We start from the raw sequence: 19,444 nt of genomic DNA on the forward strand, positions 1-19,444 counted from the left end.
GTAAGGCGGTGATCTCTGAACGTCCTTCTCGATGCATTAACCATAAAAAAAAAACATGCTCACCTAAAAAACGTTTTTATGGTTAAACACAATGGGAAGGAATCTAAGAAAAATAAATGTTCGAATTAGAAAAAAATGTGAAATATATAAAAAAAAAAATTAAAACAGACAATACACGATTTAGGGAATTTCCGTTTCAGAATAACATCAGAATAAAAACATGAACTCATTTGTTGTCTGAATTCTAAACATGATTCTCTAAACTAAGAATCGGATGTAAGTGTAGATTACGTTAGATTCCGTAGTGTTGGAATGTTCAAATTCTCAATGGTGAGTTATCGGCTGTGCTGTTGCGTCAGTATATATAGAATATGTTGTGGCATCCACTACCACTAGTAGACAATAACCCTCCTAACCAGAGAGTATCAATAGACTTCAAGAATGTGGAAAGTGTCCCTTTGGCTAAGCTAAAAAGCAGTTGTTTTTCTCATCAAAGGAGCCGTGCATGCCCTTCATACTGACAGCAAATACTTTTAGGTGTAGTGCCGTTTCTTCTACTTTCTGTCAATCCTGCGTAGACTATCTGTAGACAGGCTCTTGAGATCATATATCATTATCTACTGACTAGAGACCAGTGGACCAAATAACCACACAGCTTGTTTGAGTAATGCTGAAGTAATCTTAGTTTAGAATTATGACAATTTTCGCTTACCTCTAAGATTTTTACTCACCATTACTACGATTATGAGTGCGTCAACACGTTTTTGGCTGCCAACTGTCGTAAATTGCGTAGTTTCTTTAAGTGCACCATGGAAATCGGACTAGGCACGCTGCCGTCTCATTACGCTTTGTATTGAATGCCCAAGGACATGCAGAAATTATGTAAACATTTCACAATAATATCCACTATCACAAAAGCTGCTTCAAATTATTTTAGTCAAACTTGAATCCAGGGAGGATATCTGAGATAATGAGGACTCCAGAATTGTTGGTCCTGCATTTATTTCAGATACAACTATGCTGCAACTAGCTCTGCTTGAAAGACTTTTTCTGGGCATACAATAATTATATACTGCCTTCGATTAGCGTCGAAGGTGAAATCAGCTTCCACCTCTGAGTGATATGAGCATACAATTATTTTTTAATCTTACTTGAAACCAATCAAATGACTACTCTTTTAAACATTTTTATTCTCAATTAATTATTTATAAGAAAAACTAAAACTAATTAAACGATGCAATAACTCTTCTGAATGGCAAATAAGGATGGATTGATTTGCTGAGGACGTTCAGCCCGAAGCCGTGGTTTCCTTGCCATTTAGTTCAGAGCTCAGCTACTAACTTAAAGTCACGTTTTTTCACGTTATGGCCTGCATCGCTTGAACTAATCATCACGTAATTAATCCATAAACACATGTCCGCTAATCCGCTAGTTTGTCTAGAATAGTTGCGAAGGTGTAAAGCCTGATTCCATAAATTTTCTACAAGCTTCCTAGTTAGATACTTGAGCACCAGCATCTTATTTATCTTCAATAAATTTGCTTCAGGATTTGTTAATTTTACCCGAAGTGTCTCCTCTACTTCCTTATGAATTACCCAGGTTATATCTCCATTTAATATCTAAAATCTGCTACAAGGCAGGTTCTCGTGTTATTATTGCATTTTCGCGGATTTTTTTTAAATTTAATTGAATTTTTAAGAAAGAATTTCAGAAAATATCCTCTTTTTTTTATAAACATGTACGATTCCTGTGGGTCTCTTCTATAACAATTGGTCTATTTCTTCAAAGCTTGGATGTGAACTTAAGTTTCACTGGATAAATGTTCCAATTCAGCTCTCCTCGGACTTCGTAAAAGGTATAACTGGTTCATTAAAAACTTAAAATTTTTTCCGAAATCATAAAAATTTTAAGTCGCTTATTTAGAACTAGTAAACATAGGTAGGTAGTAGACTCCATCCAGACGAGCAATCTATCTCAAAAATTACTTCCTGCAATTTCTTCCTGTCACTTTCACATTCACGAAAATGAAGAGAGATACTTGAACATACTAAATCATTATGAATTTCGTTTTAAATAGTTTATTATTTCATGATTTCACCTTTTCTTAAAAATTAAAGCTGATGTGAATCCGCAAATATTAAAGTTAATAAAGGATGAATTTAATAAATATAAAATACTAATGATTAAATAAAAAAAAAGGCAAAAATTATATATTTAGAAAAGTAAGTTGGAGTGTAACAATGGAGCAGCAACAGCGACATGTGGAAGAGCTACTGGATGAGCGGCATAGGATACAGCAACTGGAGTGGCTACACTGTGTACGACTGGGGATACGGCGGCGTAGGCATGGCCTTCTACGGTGCTGTAGGCAAAGTTGCCTCCCAATCTTTCGGATTTGACGATAGCTGAATCTAGGCTAGGTGTCCTGACCAAGGTGGTAGCCAGTGGAAGGACTCCAGCGGAGACAGTGCTCACTACCAACAGGCAGGCGAGGGCAACCTGGAGAAAGAATGAGTTTATGTTCTTATTAGTATAAAATAATTGGCGTTATTATTAAAATATTTTTGTTTGCTTTTCTCAAAAAACAATAAAATCCATTACTTTTCCACAAATAATAAAATCCATTTACATAATTGATCTAATATAAAATAATACCTAAAGAGATAAACATCATGAAGAGAGAGGAATGATGGAAAAATTAAGAATAATGGATCGAATACAGTCATTAAAATCTCTTTTGATTAACTTTTTTTAAGGGGATACTTCGTGTATTAGGAAAACTCTGTATCTCGTTAAAGAAATCGAATTACTTCCATCAACTTTCTTCAGTATAATGTACCAAACAAATGTTTAGTAAAAGATTCTAATGTAAACCCAAAATGGATTATAACAGGAAATATAATAAAGCAGTTAAGGAAAGTCTAGAGGTTATTTGTAATTGTTTCGGAAGAAATGATTGCGAAGGGTAATTATGTAAATAGGTAAAATAATGCAACATTACCTATTAGAAAGTTTGCATTTTTTAATCATTGTTAAAAATTATTCTCACTTTAAGTCAAAGAAAGGCTTACACAAGTCATATGGGGATCCGACTGTTAGTCATAAACTTGGTATAAATTTTCTTTAAATAAGACCTCCAAAAGAAACAGTACTACATTTTTATGTCTTAATAACATTATCTAGAAGATTTATAACTTAATTTCTTATTTTTTGAATACCTAATTTAACACTTCAAAAAAAAAGAAAGATGTATAATAAGAAAAATCAAACAGCAAAATATTCTTACCTTGAGAGACATGTTTGATTTATGTTTTTGTCTTCCAAGATGGAACTACAATGCTGAATTATTAACCGTTCGTTCTTTATATAGAAAACCACGCCCGGGTGCTTGAACGAACAAAGTTGACCTTGTCTGGGGAATTAACTTCCTACACCAACCCTGACATTCACAAATCCTAGAGTAACGTTCCTCGCCAAATCTGAGCAAAGATAACTAACTGGGAAAGAAGAAATGCACCCCACTCACAATTTGAAAGAAAAAAAATTTCTCTTCAGGTTAATCAGTTAATGATACTTCAATAATACTTCATTCTCATTTAACAAGTTTTATATTCTACAGATTTTTGGTTTTTTTTTGTATTCAAATTGTCCATATTAAATTCATTACAATTTTTTAAATATTTATATTTTTATTCGCATTTTTCTAGCCAGCAGAAAAATAATTTTCTTTTAATATAAACTTACTCAATATAAACCTATATCCAAATTAATAATGGTTCCACTTGAAAAATTTTCGTAAGGGTCATTCGACTAGATCCCTAACGACTTTCTCCTTTGATTATAAGCGGGAGGTCTTGCGATTGGAACAACCTTGCGAAATTGATTTTTCACTAGGAATACACTTTTCTTTTTTTAAAAATAAGGGAACTACAAGTTCAGATGCATTGGGAATCAAAACTTCAGAATCAAATACTTCCGCGAATATGCGGTTATTCCTTGAAAAAAGAAAACTAAGCTTTAAAAGAAAAATCATTAGTAGTAAATTAGAAATAATTTTCTTAATTATATTTTACTGTAGAAATTCCATTGAGAAAAAGTGAGAGGTTTATGCCATAACTTCGTATTAAGTCTAACTTTCGGAGACTTACAAGTCTTCGGCTGGTTACAGTTAATACAATAATAACCGACATAATGGAGTTCTTTTTTGGAAAACGGATTTGTTAGTTTGGTTTCAAACTTTTAAAATGGCCTTCACGGTAACCTTGCAGGGTCGCCACAGAAAATAAAAACGAGATTAGTTCCTTAAAGACGAAGGAGGGATAGAATATCTGGCTACTTCAGAGAGTAATTTAGTTGAGTCAGTTTATTAAAATCGCGTAACTGCTATGAGGCTTGCATAAGAATATTTCAATATTAAAAAAAAAAAATTATACAATAACATTTTATTTATATTTATACAAATGTTTTTCTTAATTAACTTTTTAATTGACTGTAATTTTTGAAAAATATATTATTTCAAAATACGCACTGATTTTCATATTTTATTGATTCTGCTCCTACTGAACTTACGTCTGTTTCTTAAATCTCTGCAGAAATCTCCGAGGAATTTTCGTTAGTTTATCAAACAATCAAGGTGAACCTAAACGAAAATGCAAACTTATAATGTAAAGTTACGTTTAATAATATTTTCAACTCGAGAGTGATAACTACTATTCTTTAAAATCTTCAAAATTGTCAACAACAAATTAAATATCTAGAATTTATTTTGAAAAGATTTTGAGGGAAGCTTAATTTTACAGAAAGTTACCTGAGGGAGCCCTCTAATTACCTTTATGATTTTGTGGTAGGAAGAAAAGAAATGGTAATCAAATTTTCGTAAAAATGGTTTTGACCTGGAATACTTAACCTTTAACGTACCATTTTTTTTATCTCTGGTTTTCCTTAATAATATATTTTTTTCTAGTTGAAATAACATTATCTCCAATAGAAACTTCCAAACAACACTACTTTTCTAAAGCAAGATCATGCAAAAATAGTGAAAACATCCCACCTAGTACTGTGTAGAGAGGGGAGTTTTATTCCATTTACAACTACATTCACTACGATTTCCTTCTTACCCTTCCTCTGGTCTTATTTTTACTGAAAAAATACCATCTCTGAACCAAGTTTATATCAAAATTCTATTGATTTTTAGCTTAATATATATGAACTTTACAAAACTTCATAAACGTGACTGAACAAAACATTCTTGTTGAACTGTTATTACGTGATTAAAATCAGAGAGATTTTCTAAAACGTAATAAGTGAGTACAAGTTGTTATCATAGCCAAGGTTGATCAAGTAAGTAGTAAAGACGACTAGTTGGAGAACTCCCACCAATGTTAATTTGTGAAAATCATATTACAGCAACTCTAAATACCATTCAATTTAAACTGATAATGACAGTTTAAAGATTTATGTCAAATACCAAAAAATAAATAATTATTTATAACATAGTTAATAAAGGGTTAATCAAGTTAAATTTTTAGGAAAATTTTAAAAGAGACTGAATATCCTCATAACGTGCCATTTCTTTAAGTGCATCAACCTACTATAGAGTTATATTTTTAGATTATTTGCGAAATAACATTGTTTTGCACAACAGAACTGTTAGGCGTGTTAGAACGTTAGGCTTTCAATTCTGACGATCATGGAGTGCATTATAACAGAAATATTTTGAATGACTAGACGGGTTATAAATAACTCATATTCTGTAAAAATAGAATAGAAAAAGAGCCAATAAAATGTTTACAAAGGAAATGGCAAAATACCAACAAAAAATATACATAAAACGTGGAAATGCAACTGGAAAAATGCATCGTACCAAAACAATATGATAAAATGTATACCTTTAATTAATCTATAATAACATCATTCTTTACAAACGAGGGATTCGTTTTTCTTAATTAAATTTAAAAAAATAGCTCGTTTGCTTTATCAGAATGGACGTTAATCTAAACAGACTAACGTCCATTTATTTAGGGCAGTCCATGAAGTGAGGACACCCAACACCCAAATAAGACTGCAGTGATAATGTAACATCTTTTCAGCAGGTCACGCCACTGTTGTAACTAGTCAAGTGGAACAGCTATAATGGCACATAGGACTATATTGATTTCTAACAGTAATGCAATATGTTGTTATCATTAAGATAACATTTATCTAGTTACTGATTTACCTAGAGAAATTAAAGCCCAGCTATTCACCTTTGCTAAAAAAAATAACATTGATAATTACTCTTACTTGTAAAATTAAATCTAACCTGCTATCTGAACTGGTTCTTCATCATAATCTAGCTTATGTTCATCTTTGGTACATCCAGATTAATATGTTTCCTCGCAAAAATGGAGACACCAACCCATGAAAAGTTCCAAAAACTATAGAGAACGCAACAAATCGGTTTTCCATTTAAAGTCTTTAACTGAAGAGCCTAAAATAATTTCATTATATACATTATTAACATCGAAGTAGTAACTTGACAATTAAAAAGAGATCAAAAAACCTGGTATGAACCCTTACACAGTTTTCTTACCAATATTCTCAAGGTTTGACACACATTCAAAAGTAAATTTCAAAAAAGTGACTCTTAAAAGGAAATCTATCTACTTAGTGATGGGTTTATGATAGAGGAAAATTTGACACAGCAGTATGCCGGGAACCTCCCAGTGGAACGTCCTGTATTCTATTAGTTATAGGACCACCCTCTTTTCCAAAGTGCCCAAAATGAAAATGTTTAATATGAAAGTAATAATAGATGTCCACAATGCATTCCAGGTTATTTAGTGTACCAGGTATGTAGAATGGTTCATTTTTTACATGCGCTTCCTACTATTTCTCATTTTGAGCTAGGCTACTCATAAATTTAAATATAAATATAATAAATTAAAACTGTCCGGTAGTTGTATAAGGGTTGATCATCAAAAGTGCACGAAAAAGCGTAACGTTGAAAAACACCCAACTTTGACATATGTACAAATGTCAAAGTTGGGTGTTTTTAAACATGTACATATATGTAGAAAATTGTACATGTGTTTTATGTACATATATTTAGAAAATTTTATAGACAGTGAAAAAATTAAAATATTTGTTTTGAACCATCAACTTACTTTATCAGAATATAAACTGCATTTTAATAGAACGCAAACATCATCAAGGCTAACTTAATTGTCACATTCCTATGAATCGCTCTCACATAAATTACTTAGCTTCAGATAGCAAAAACATTTTTGGTGTAAACTAATCTTCCTATAGTTTTGAAAATTATAAGAGGCGTATTTACTTTATGTAGCTTTACGTAAGTGTCCCTCCATTAGATTTAACTCTTTGCGGCTAGGTGGGTTAAAAACTGTCCCACCTTTTGCTTAACTTTTGCTGCATGGTGGGATATATTTTAACCCACCTCGAAAAGTTGAAGTTATTCATACATACAGCTTAATATGTTATTTAAAGTTTTTCATTCAGTTGGCAGTGCTATGCACCAATGGTAAATGCATAAATAAGTGAAAAACAAATTGTATATCAATTATAAACTTGACCGATAGTAAAAAATGGCACCGCATACTGTTCTATTATTTGAATGCAGCTGTTGTTAATTCATATATTGTTTATAAAAAATTGGGTCAAAACATGGACTTAAACATTTCAAGGAACAGTGCGCTGAAGGACAGTGCTGTACTGTCTGCAAAGTTCCGCTTTGTTTTGGTAAAAAGTTGTGTTTGAATGAACATCATATAAAGCATTAGTTGCAAAGTGGTATTATACAATACCAGGGTCCCACACTAAAAAAGAACTATTGAAATGGTATTAATTTTTTCTCTTCTTTTTTTCTTATTTTGAGAGTAATGATTATTTGAGAGGGATGATTACATATGTAAAATAATCGAAATGGATGTTTATTTCCTTTTTTTTTTTATAATAAAAGAAATTCTGTGCAACTAGGGCTTTTATTTTCTTTAAAATTGTGTGCCTCAAAGAGTTAAAGTAAAATTGGCTCATTACTAGAGAGTATCATTATAGACTGTTGACCTTCAAAAAATACGAAGCAAACTTAAAATCCATGTTTTCTAAAATCTACTTGTTAAGGAAAAATTATTACAGCTTAGATGAATGTCTAATTATCTGAGTAATTAGACAAAATTAAAACAGAGGGAAAAGAAGAAGAGAAATTAAAATAAAAATCAGAATATTTTCTTTCAATGTTTGTTTTTGAGAGAGACCTTAGTTAAGAAAGCAACAAACAAATATACAAGAGACTCAGTTTGAGATTCCTGAGATTTTTCGTTTTGAGATATTCTGTTACCATACGTAAAATAAACATTAACATAAACCAAATGTGAGCTATAAACATATTCGTACTTCTATTGAGGTAAGAAAAAGAAAAAGTTGATTAACTTTCGAACTTAATCAAGGAAAAGAAATACATTTACTAACTAAATGAACTAGCTTTTCTGAAGCATTGGTACATTTAAAAGGGTTGACATTTAACATTTACATGTTTAACCAAAATAATGCTTGTAAATGGGTTGCTCAAAATAGTATACTTTGGTGCAATAATTTATTTTCTATACAAATTAGATTAATTTGGGCAATACCTCTTTCAGAACGGTCATGTTTATATTGTAAATGAAGACTAAAATTAAAGTTTTTTTTAGAAAGAAAGTGAAGAATGACGATAAAAAAATTGCACCTTTACGATAAACAAACAGATAATAATGAGTTTACTGATCTCAAGGTTGGAGCACACCTATATTTATAGTGGGGTTTCCTTCATGCTCCAGATTCTCCTTTAAACACGCAGTACAGCCTATTTTTCTTTCTGCATTGATTCTAATTAATAAACATCAAGAATTTATTATGCAATACTCATTCTCTTGGTATTGATACTGTATATACCTGACAGTTACAACACATTTCTAAACACAGCGAGTCGGAACTATTTACGGACACACAAGCCAACTATATCAAAAATAAACTTGACCGTATATCTTTTAAGGCATGTCCTTTTATTTTTTTGTTTTTCAATCTATTCTTAGTGTTTATCTCTTTTTCTTAATAAAAACAGACGGCTAGTTTTATTTGAACAGTTACTATTTGGTAAACTAAGGAAAAAGCAGGGTCATAATAAATGTAAGTTACTTCAATGTAACCTACGACCTGGCTAATATTTTTCTTGTGATTGGTAATATATAATATTTTTAGGAGAGATTGTAAACCCATATGATGAGCCACCACAAACGGATCAGTTTGAAATCAGTATTTTATTTATTTTTTTAATTATATTGTTTGTTAAGGTAGACAATTTAAGTTCAAAGGGATGGCTTTTTTTTTTTTGCAATGACAACTGTGATCGTTAGCTTCTTACACTTTACGAACAGGACCCTCACCTGCTGCCAAGCATTGAAATGATATTTCCTCTTAGTGCTTATGACAGAAAGTTTTGTTATTTGAGCCAAATTTTCGAAATTGATTTTTGATTGGAAACATGTTTTGAGTTTCCCTGATTCGAACAAATAGTTTACTACATCGTGTCAAAATAGAAAAAATCTCAGAAAGTTTAAACTTGCTAGATAATGGTGCCACATCCGAGCTATGGTTTTGGACGAAATCCAAATGTCAGATCTCTTTTTTTCAATTTGGCAGAATTTTACGAACACCGCTACGACGGTTTTTGCCGATCAGGTGTGGTGGATGCAGATTGATAGCTAGCATGCTTATTCTTAAATTTCTCAATTAACACTTGAAAATTTTAATAAAATCCAACACCTAGACCATTAATCAAACCCAGAACATCACTTACAAACTAACTTCGATGTCCTAGCCTCCAACCGTTCGAATACTTTGGCGTCTAAATCTTATGTCACCATATACACATTAGAAATCTTAATTGTATAAGTTTCCACTCCCTTTAATTGCTATTTCAGAAATATACACTGATCAGTTATGCATTGACGTAATGAATGAAAACTAAGGCTAACTAATTGGCTAATCAGAAGTGTGATTTTACAGGAAAACGGCTCCAACCTTCTGTAAAATGCTAAGCACATAAATTTTAATTGAAAAAGGTTTTCTAAAAATAATTATTTTGGGGAATGTGAGAGCGACAGTTTAAGTATAGATGACGATAGGCTCAGAAAAACATCTCTTCAGGATGTTTCACAACAGTTAAGACAATGTCTCTTTATGCAAATGTGACAAGAGAAGCTGAAGCAGTCCCTCAGTCTGATTTTGCAATCGCTGGATGGCGAGATAGACTTGTAACAAATGGACGTCATAGGATTAATTAAATACGCCACAAAGAATAGTGTGGAAAACATTAGAAAAACCTGCGTAAAGAGAGATATTCCCTACAAGGAGTTCACAAATTTTTTTTTAAGCAGTGCCTGGGAACAAGATTTGCCTCTCTTTAGGTTCTAAAGTAGTTTCTTACACAAATGATTTTCTGTCTATCATTCCTTAAGTGGATTTGTCCATTATGAAATATGAAATAAAATAAAGTGGCAGTGACAACAGTAAAAACAGTCTCTGTAAACCGTTAGTAAATATGAAAAGAAAAAAAAAAATGTTTACACGTGTTAAAAGGGGAACCGACGTGAACTGTAAAGAATGCTCCCATCGCAGTAGATATCTCTATTTACTGACACTACTTTCAAATATTCCAGCCACTTGTAGAATATTGGCTTTTATCCAAATTTAATTTGTGAAAATAAAATGAAAAATGTCGCTTTTAATCTCATATATATCAGCTTTGTATACAAACTGATTTATGACAGAAAATACTCCATCTTTTTTTTGTTTTTATAGTATTTTAACTTTTTTTAGACGAATTAATTATGTTTAAATTAGATTTAAAGGTGCCTGAGAGGGCTGTTTTAAACACTGTTATTCATTTGCCAAGGATTTTATTGTTTTTATAGGTATTTCTATTCATAGATAACAGATAATTATTTCCCGACAATTATTTATTTTCATCAACATCATAATCGTACTCCTCTTCTACCGCCTTAAAGTATTTTCACCATAATAAATTGATACTATTAAATGACGTTACTAACGCCATGAAACCATTAAATCAATGTTCTATGAGTTTTAGTTCAAATCAAAATGATAAGTTAAACGAATGTTATAGCCATTACGAGTTGAAATTAAACCGTTGAACTAGTAATAAAATTAAAAGAAAAGTCGTATTGTGAAGTTTAAAGAAATGTGCTGGAGCCTTCAATAGATCCAGTGAAAAAACTATGACGAAAATTTGACTAGTTTCCACACTTCCTCTAAATTGAACAGAAAATATCACTAGTTAAAAAAAAGAAGAATTTCCCAGAAATCGACTTACAAAAAAAAAGAAGCGCATTCTATAAAATGCAACTATGCGGGACTACCACATTACCTGCTCATTAATCTTCCCTGTCCTTGTCAGCGTTGATTAAAAAAGCACTATTTGTAAGGAAGTTATTCATGGGTCCGAAAGTAAATCATCTCTCAACTTTTACAAATTTCGTTTTAATTGCTCCATGTTTAAATAGACCTCATCTTGACTGAAGGACGATCTTTCATCTTTGCGTTCACCCACAAAAAAAGGTCACATTAAAAGAAGTTAGGAAAGCAGAAGTAGGCCATATCCATTAATTATAAAAAAGAAAAAGAAAAAAGAATCATTTCTATTAGTTGAACAAACATTTTGACTAAGTAAAATGGTTAGGTGCTTAAATATTAATGTGCTAGGATATAGATTGGAAGTCCTTAAATGAAGCAAGCATTAACCCTTAATGGTTATAAGTATTACTAATTCATACCGATAAAAACAATCTATAGTGAACACTTACTAGACTTTCCTCTAACATTATTCTAACACAAATTTTCAACAAACTTTGAATGTTTACTAAATGTTAGTTGGTTTAAAATATAGTATATTATAACTAAACTGTACTTTTGAGGGTAGGTTTTAAAGTACGCTTAAAATAAATTTTCTAGAAAACAATTTCAAACAAAACTGAGAGTACTTTATCCTGAGAAAAGATTTTTGAAAACTTAAAAAAGGTGCAATAAATTTACACTTCCAACTTCTTCAAAATGAAATTTTTTGTAAAATATTCTCTAATATTTTAAACAACCTGAATAACATACAATTCACTGATTGATTAGTGAGAAGTCCATGATAACTCATTTCACCGAAACGTACAAAAATAAATTTTTTGTACTTGTTAAAAACTTCTACTTTTTCGCTCAAACTTATGCCTTTTTGTTTTCACTAAAATTCGTCCATAGGATGTACAAAATTTACTAAAAATTATTTATAGTTTAACGCGAATTTTGTCAATTAAGACGCCAAAACTATTTAAAGAAACAGGGGGATGTGGCCTGATGTTAAATTCTGGAAATCATCGAAAAAGGGGAGTGAATATACACTGATTAATTATTCAAAGATAAATGAGTCAAGTGGATGCAAAAAGTGCAATACGAAATGTAAATAATTGTAGTATTATAACAAGTTATAATAAAATGGATATTGCTAAAAGGTTGCCTGTAAAAAACCTATTTTGTTGAGCAGATTTATTATAGATAGATAAAATCAAATTGTTTGATTTTTATTTTGCTGCTACAAAGAAAAGAAATCAATGCTCAATGATAATGAATGGTCATCGTCCTGTATAGAATAGTTTCCGTTTTGAAGAGATAAAAAAGTGGATGGTAGAAGTCAAGCATTAAAGTAAACAATGTCCTAGTTTTTCCTATGAGGAGCTCTGATATTGTTATAGATCAACATCAAGGTTGCAATCGGCCCTCACTTTTATCTCATCATTCTTGCCCTGCACCTCACTTCACCACAGTATTATGTTCACAGCTATTCTTCTTAATGAATTGGTGTCGGTGATGAACAGATTTGATTAATAGCTAAGATGGTATAATAGCTTTACCTCTTCATGGCTCTAGATAAGAAGGTAGAGGAAAAACTAATCAAGTTAATGGTATTTCAGTTCCTGAATTGTGATTCTCTAACGGCCTGCAGTTACACGCTAACTTTTGTTCCAGCCCACAACCAATAATTAGGTCTCGCTTAAGAAAACATAAAAATAAATATGGTGTGAAATCGCCCCCCTTTGCAATTATAACTCTGTTAAATTTCCTTTAAATGTACTACTTCAATTTTCTCTTACCAACTTCATATATAGGAAGTAAAATGAACTAATAAAATAAATAATCGAAAGATCTATATTTTTCAAAAACATTTGTTTTTAAAGAAAACTCAATTTCGATTTTGTTAAAATTACAGATTCTTTTTTTCCAACAATAAGAGAAAGAAGAAATATGTTAAGCGAATTATATTTTATACAGTATGACTGTGAAAGAAACTAAACACATACGGGAACACACCTGATCTCTATCATTTTATGGTGCCCCGAAACACTGTTGCTACAAGCACGTTAAAGATTTGTGACTATACAATACTGAGATAATTTCAGCTTGTGATTGATTGGGGATCCCATTGTGACACCGAGTCTACTTTAACCTTTCTACGATTTTCCGTTTTTTAACTAAACTGTGACTACACAAACAGACACACAGTTGAAAAACCACTTTTTCTGACTCAGAGAACTGCACAACAAAATATCCGCAATTAATAAAATCTAAACTCTGCAAGGTCGCAATAGCTTCTGTTACCATATAGTTAGAGAAAATAGACATATAATACGTAAATTTTTAATTAATACGAAATTTATCGGTAAAAATTAAGCAAATGTTAAATCTAACTTAAAGATCAGCGTCAGAATTGACTTTTTTTTTATCAGAACATTAGAAACCGTTCTCTGTTAAGGAAATTTCAGTTTAGGACCCTTTCAAACACTACGTTTTTAAATGGACTATTTGCACACATAATTCGCTTGTAGTATTAGCTAATAAGTTTTCTTACCAATTAGAAAACTATACTTCTTGCTCTGGGATTGAATTTCATGCTGATCCATTGCCAAAGTTTAATTTAGTTTGGAGATTATCCAAATTATAATTTTTTTCTACCACTTAGATCATTGGTTGCGTCAAAACAAATTATACTGCTGTTTTCAAAACAAGAAAAGAAAATCTTCAACATTGTAAGGCCTTACCAAAAGATAGGGATAAACAAAACTTATGCATTAAATGGTGATGATCTGTTTGTTTAGTAAGATTATTCATAGTTTCATTTAAAAGTAATAGAATTATAGTATTAAATTTTATTTAACTCACAGTCCCAGCATGGCTGGTCCACGTGGTCGACAGTCAGCATGCTTCACCTTTAATGATGGCAGGAAGACAGAGAAAAAATTGCCCACCTGGTCCTGATGATCAACCCGCTATTAGAGTTGATACATACGACAGGCTCAATAAGCTGAGAGCAGAAATGAAGAGCATAAAAGCAGTACTGAGGAAACCACTGGACGCATACGTTTTGCCTGGTTATGATGAACATCAAGTAAGTTTCAACTAAAAGTTAAGACAAAAAATAAATCATTAATATTATAGACTTTCAAAAGAATAGATTTAGGCGGGCTTTACGTCCACCTATCAATTAGGTGTCGTGGACGGAGGCGACTAACAAACATAGTTACTTTACTGTAAATTTCTTTTATTAACCATTAAATAAAATCCAAGGCCTAAGATCGTGAATCGAACCCAGTACCACAATACATATTGGCTTTACAGGCTTTCACAAGAATAGATACTTTCTTTGAATATGTTACGGATATATAGGGATTTTTTTACTCTTAAAATGGAATAAAAAGAAGCATTTCAAAATTCTCAGTCGATGGATGGATGTACATCGTTCTTTCAAATTGTTATTGCACAAACAATTGTTCTTTCAAATTTAAACATTTTGTACCATAAACTCTATCTAAAATCAATCATACTGGTCGCTAAAGCCTACGCTAGAATATATTCTAATGCATCTTTATGCCTAAACCATTAAAAGAGATGATTTGATTTTGAAGAATTTTTTAGTAACCGCTTCGAAGTCAAATTGAAACTACACATAGCTAAATACATAATTATACTTTGAAAGAATATATTGAATTTGATGAGATTAAAAAGTTATAAATTATAATTTAGAAATTTCATGACCAATCTTACCTACATAATATAACTTGAAATAGTAGTGTAACTAGAAATGAAATGGTGTACTTACTCCCACCAACTAAAATGTTCTAAACGCTTGTGCCTAAAAAATAAATAAAAAATATTAATTTATTTATTTTCCATCTGAAAAATTCTGGGAATATCATTTTCTAATTATCGGCAAAAATTATTTTGCTGTTATAAGAAATAATCATAAGAAACCATGGAACTGGCTGGCATTTCAGTAGCTACCATTTCATTAACTATTCTAATCTTGCTTTGAATTTATACCTTTTCAGGGAGAATTTGTCTCTGACAAAGATCAAAGACTGAAATACATATCAGGATATTCTGGAAGCCGAGGTTTTGCAGTTTTAACAAATACAAAAGCTGCACTTTGGGTACCTGAGAACGATATCACTATGGCGAATGAGATTTTATCCTGCGATTGGGTGTTGAACAGTTATTCGGATACTGATGTGAGTTAACACCAAATTATAACCTCTCTAAATTTGAAGGAAGGTACTCTCTTGAAAACTTAGCCATATTTAACACAAACCAGTCATAGAAAAATTTGAACTTTCCCTTATAATTAGCTTGGTTTTAGTAATCTCTGGTAAACTTAGCATATAAAGTACGTATGTATAATTTGTATATCAACCTTAATCATCTTAATTTGAACGTTAGAAATACCTCAATTTTCTTAAATAACTTACAAATTTTAAACTAATAAATTCTCTTTTCTTGAATAAAAGTAAATTATTAAATAATACTTTAAAAAAAGCATAAAAGTAAAATTATTCATGGTTTTTTTCAGATAAGTATATATGAATGGTTGGGAAATGAATTACCAAGTGGCGGAAGGGTTGGTGCAAATCCAACATTAGTGGCCAATTCAGAATGGGAAATTATGAAAGGAAGTTTAATTCAGAAACACTTACAATTGCTGCCAGTACCAAATGTTCTAGTTGATATGATATGGTTTCCAAAACCAAATGTTACAAAACATGAAGCGCAGGTCTGGCCAATTGAGTATGCTGGTAATAAATTTCAGTAAGAACATTGTGATCCATAAAAATGAAACTGTTTTTCACCACTTCTTATTTTTTCATTAAGGTTTTAGTAATGCAAATCTTTTTTTTGAAAACATTGTGTGTTGATTAACAAAAAGTATTTTTTTAGTGATTATTTTATTTTCATTATTAATTAAATATTTCTGTTTATTGGTTAAGGTAATCTTCAATTTCTATCAGATATATTCATCTTTATTAATACCTTATTTTAGGTAGAACGTGGCAAGATAAAGTTGCTGAAGTTAGAGAAATAATGAAAAGTGATGGATGTGATGCATTGGTTTTAACTTCTTTGGAGGAAATAGCTTGGCTGTTAAATATTAGAGGCAGAGATACTCCATATTTACCTGTATTCAAAGCTTATGTTATTATATCTCGAGATCAACTAGATTTCTATGCAGATCGTACGAAAGTTGGGGAAGCAGTTAGGAAACATTTACAGACCGAATCTTGCATTAGACCATCATGCTTCAGGTAGGAAATATTTTAATGTGTCAGTATGATTTGGGTCATATTGCTTCAAGGCGATGGAACATCTGCTTGTAGAATATTGAAAAACCATTTGTCTTTAGAACAAGCACCTTGTAGTTTTGGAGAATTGGTGCTTTAATATTCTTTACTAGACGAGGAATAATTTACTGACAAAAGCTCGCATTTTACATAATATTAAAAATGCTACATTTTCTTTTTTTAGCCTTTAACGAGCCAACTCCCCTACTGCAAAAAAAAAAATTTGGCTCTTTTAGAGTATTTTCTTACCTTTATTTAGTATATATAGTAAACTTCCATTTTCCGCCTCCCAGGAAGACACCATTGAAAGTCAGCCACTCTAAAGGGTTCAAGATTCTTCCCATTGCAAAATTCTAGGTGTAATAGGTGAATTACCAAAATATGGTCTCACTGGAGACCCTATTACAAGGTAAATGAACTGTATGGCAGAAATCTTTGGATTAAATAGTTTCAAAGTGGAAGTAGGAAAAGGTTCAGTTGTAGATTTTCTCTTTCTAGAGGCACCTTAGAGACCGACAGTGGACTGAGAAGGCCAATGAAAACTCCTCTTTTTATTTTATTTTTTAGAGTATTTAATAATTTTATAACGTACTTTTGTAGGGAACATCCTTATGAGGCTATTTGGCAAGATTTGACAACGTTCGCTCAAATTTGGAAAAAAGTTTGGTTACCAAGTGGAGCCCCATTAGCTCCAGGAGTCAGTCGTGCCATTTATATTTCTGTAAGTTATTTAAGGAAACATTAATAATCAATTGTATATAAAAGCTTTCAGGTAAAATAAATAAGATAATCTACTACTTAAAACTATTTCATATAAGCTGTTAGTATTTTATTTTTTTTATTTCTTTTTAATTATCTCTAGATAAATCCTGAAGAAAAAAGATTTTCTAAGGTATCGCCAATAATTGCAATGAAAGCTTTAAAAAATCAAGTTGAAAGGGAAGGAATGCGGAAAGCTCATGTTAGGGATGCTGCAGCGTTCTGTGATTTTATGGCATACTTTGAAGCTAAGGTTGGTATTAATTTTTCTTATTTATTAAAATAATTTGGTACTTATATTTAATTTCTAAAACATTTTCAGAATCTTGTGATGAACATGGCTCCAATGGCATCTATAATATAGAGCAACAATTATGATTATTCAGCAAGAGCTATAGCTGAATTGCTTTGTTATGTAAACTTTGAATAGTTGCTTGCGCTAAGTGAGTTTATTCGATTAAGATATTTGGTCTAATTTGTAGATGAGGAAAGGTGAACATTGGGATGAAGTTATGGTGGCTACCGAATTGGATCAGTTTCGTAGAGAACAAACATTCAGTCAGGGTGTCAGTTTTAAGACGATTGTAGCATTTGGTACTCATTCTTCTTTTCATCATTATGAACCAAACAATATAACAACAATAAAAATTGACAATAGCAGTTTGCTTCTGGTTGATTCAGGAGGACAATATTTGGGTACTATATTTTTTTATTTTTTGTTCATGAATGTTTGCATTGTTGAACCAAATAGATTTTATTTATTTATTTATTACATAGTGTTATTAATTATTTGAAAGATGGTACAACAGAAGTGAGTCGTGTTCTACATTTTGGCCAGCCTACAGCAGAACAAATAGAAATCTATACTCGTGTGCTGATGGGATTAATTGATTTAGCTTCAGTAACCTTTCCACCGTTGTTACCCATAAAAGAGGTAGATATTCTTGCTAGAGCCCCTTTGTGGGATATTGGATTGGATTATCATCACAACACTGGCCAAGGAATAGGAACATACCTATCTGTACATGAAGGTACTCATTTTATTTGAATACTTCCTAGGATCTCACTTTGATGAGAAATATATTCATACAAATTTGTCATGAACCCTTTTTTTAGGACCAGTATTAATTTCTAGAAAGTTTCATGACCAGATGACATTTAAAGAAGGCTATTTCTTCTCAGATGGTAATTATTTAATTTATTTTTTATTTGAAAACAGTACTGTTCTAAAAATATTTAAAACCTTCATAGTTAAGCATCCGATGGATACTCCCTATGGAATTTTTATTTTGAGAACCAATAAAGATGACCAATCTTTTAATAATAAGTAACATCAAAAATAATTAATTTCTTACAACTACTTTTTAGTTCGAAAATTTTAGAGATTTCTAAATATAAAAAATTGAAATTAGCAAATCGTACTGGATAAACTTTACAAAATTTGTGTGATTCCAAGAATGATGAAATCAACTGTTACTGTTACAGAACCTGGGTACTTCAAAGAAGACAATTATGGAATTAGACTAGGAAACATATTGGAAGTGGCTTGGCATGCTAAGGTATACTACTATTTCGTGACTATTAGCTCAATTAATTATTTTTAATTTTATAATTTTTCAATTCTTTATTGTTTCTTTCATCTGTTGTTTTAGAATGACACACATGAGAGATATATGAGTTTTAATCCAGTTACATTAGTACCATTTGAACCGAAATTAATAGATATCAAATTATTAAGTCCACGCCAGGTACATATGTTCCATTTGTTTCTAATTGTTAAGAAGTGTATTTTCACCTTTCTTATTTTAACATGAGTCTTAACTTTACATTTTCTCATATTTCAACCTTAAATCAATCAAAGTGAATCGTATTTACTGTATTCTGTTACTATTCTAAGCTCTTATCTACCAAAGTTCAGAATCGTATCGTATTGTATTAAACGTAAAGAAAGACTTCAGTTTATCATTTTTTAATGT

General features: G+C 31.2%; 2 protein-coding genes and 1 long non-coding RNA gene across 3 annotated transcripts in view; 1 reads left to right on the forward strand and 2 right to left on the reverse strand.

Annotated features, from left to right (window-relative positions):
- The window catches only part of LOC141457038 (xaa-Pro aminopeptidase ApepP), a 32,454-nt gene that overhangs the window by 9,837 nt on the left and 3,173 nt on the right, over nucleotides 1-19,444 (forward strand). Inside the window, exons 2-12 of the mRNA XM_074133551.1 lie at nucleotides 14,262-14,485; nucleotides 15,426-15,605; nucleotides 15,944-16,166; nucleotides 16,412-16,673; nucleotides 17,310-17,430; nucleotides 17,572-17,721; nucleotides 17,951-18,164; nucleotides 18,266-18,499; nucleotides 18,585-18,653; nucleotides 18,954-19,027; nucleotides 19,121-19,216. Of these exons, the coding sequence (XP_073989652.1) occupies nucleotides 14,262-14,485; nucleotides 15,426-15,605; nucleotides 15,944-16,166; nucleotides 16,412-16,673; nucleotides 17,310-17,430; nucleotides 17,572-17,721; nucleotides 17,951-18,164; nucleotides 18,266-18,499; nucleotides 18,585-18,653; nucleotides 18,954-19,027; nucleotides 19,121-19,216 (1,847 nt within the window). The remainder of the gene's footprint in view (nucleotides 1-14,261; nucleotides 14,486-15,425; nucleotides 15,606-15,943; nucleotides 16,167-16,411; nucleotides 16,674-17,309; nucleotides 17,431-17,571; nucleotides 17,722-17,950; nucleotides 18,165-18,265; nucleotides 18,500-18,584; nucleotides 18,654-18,953; nucleotides 19,028-19,120; nucleotides 19,217-19,444) is intronic.
- On the reverse strand, nucleotides 2,184-3,758 carry LOC141457043 (uncharacterized). The gene is made up of 2 exons (XM_074133559.1): nucleotides 3,287-3,758; nucleotides 2,184-2,499 (listed from the first exon to the last, which is right to left on the reverse strand). The coding sequence occupies exons 1-2, from the start codon at nucleotides 3,296-3,298 to the stop codon at nucleotides 2,215-2,217; spliced, it is 297 nt and encodes a 98-aa protein (XP_073989660.1). The 5' UTR covers nucleotides 3,299-3,758; the 3' UTR covers nucleotides 2,184-2,214.
- LOC141457046 (uncharacterized) lies at nucleotides 13,876-15,558 on the reverse strand. The gene is made up of 4 exons (XR_012460184.1): nucleotides 15,418-15,558; nucleotides 15,142-15,229; nucleotides 14,260-14,496; nucleotides 13,876-14,090 (listed from the first exon to the last, which is right to left on the reverse strand). It is a non-coding gene; the product is annotated as an uncharacterized lncRNA (long non-coding RNA).

Source organism: Rhodnius prolixus, unplaced genomic scaffold, assembly GCF_049639745.1.
Source record: "Rhodnius prolixus isolate KJV_2025 unplaced genomic scaffold, Rpr scaffold_10, whole genome shotgun sequence".
NCBI lineage: Eukaryota > Metazoa > Arthropoda > Insecta > Hemiptera > Reduviidae > Rhodnius > Rhodnius prolixus.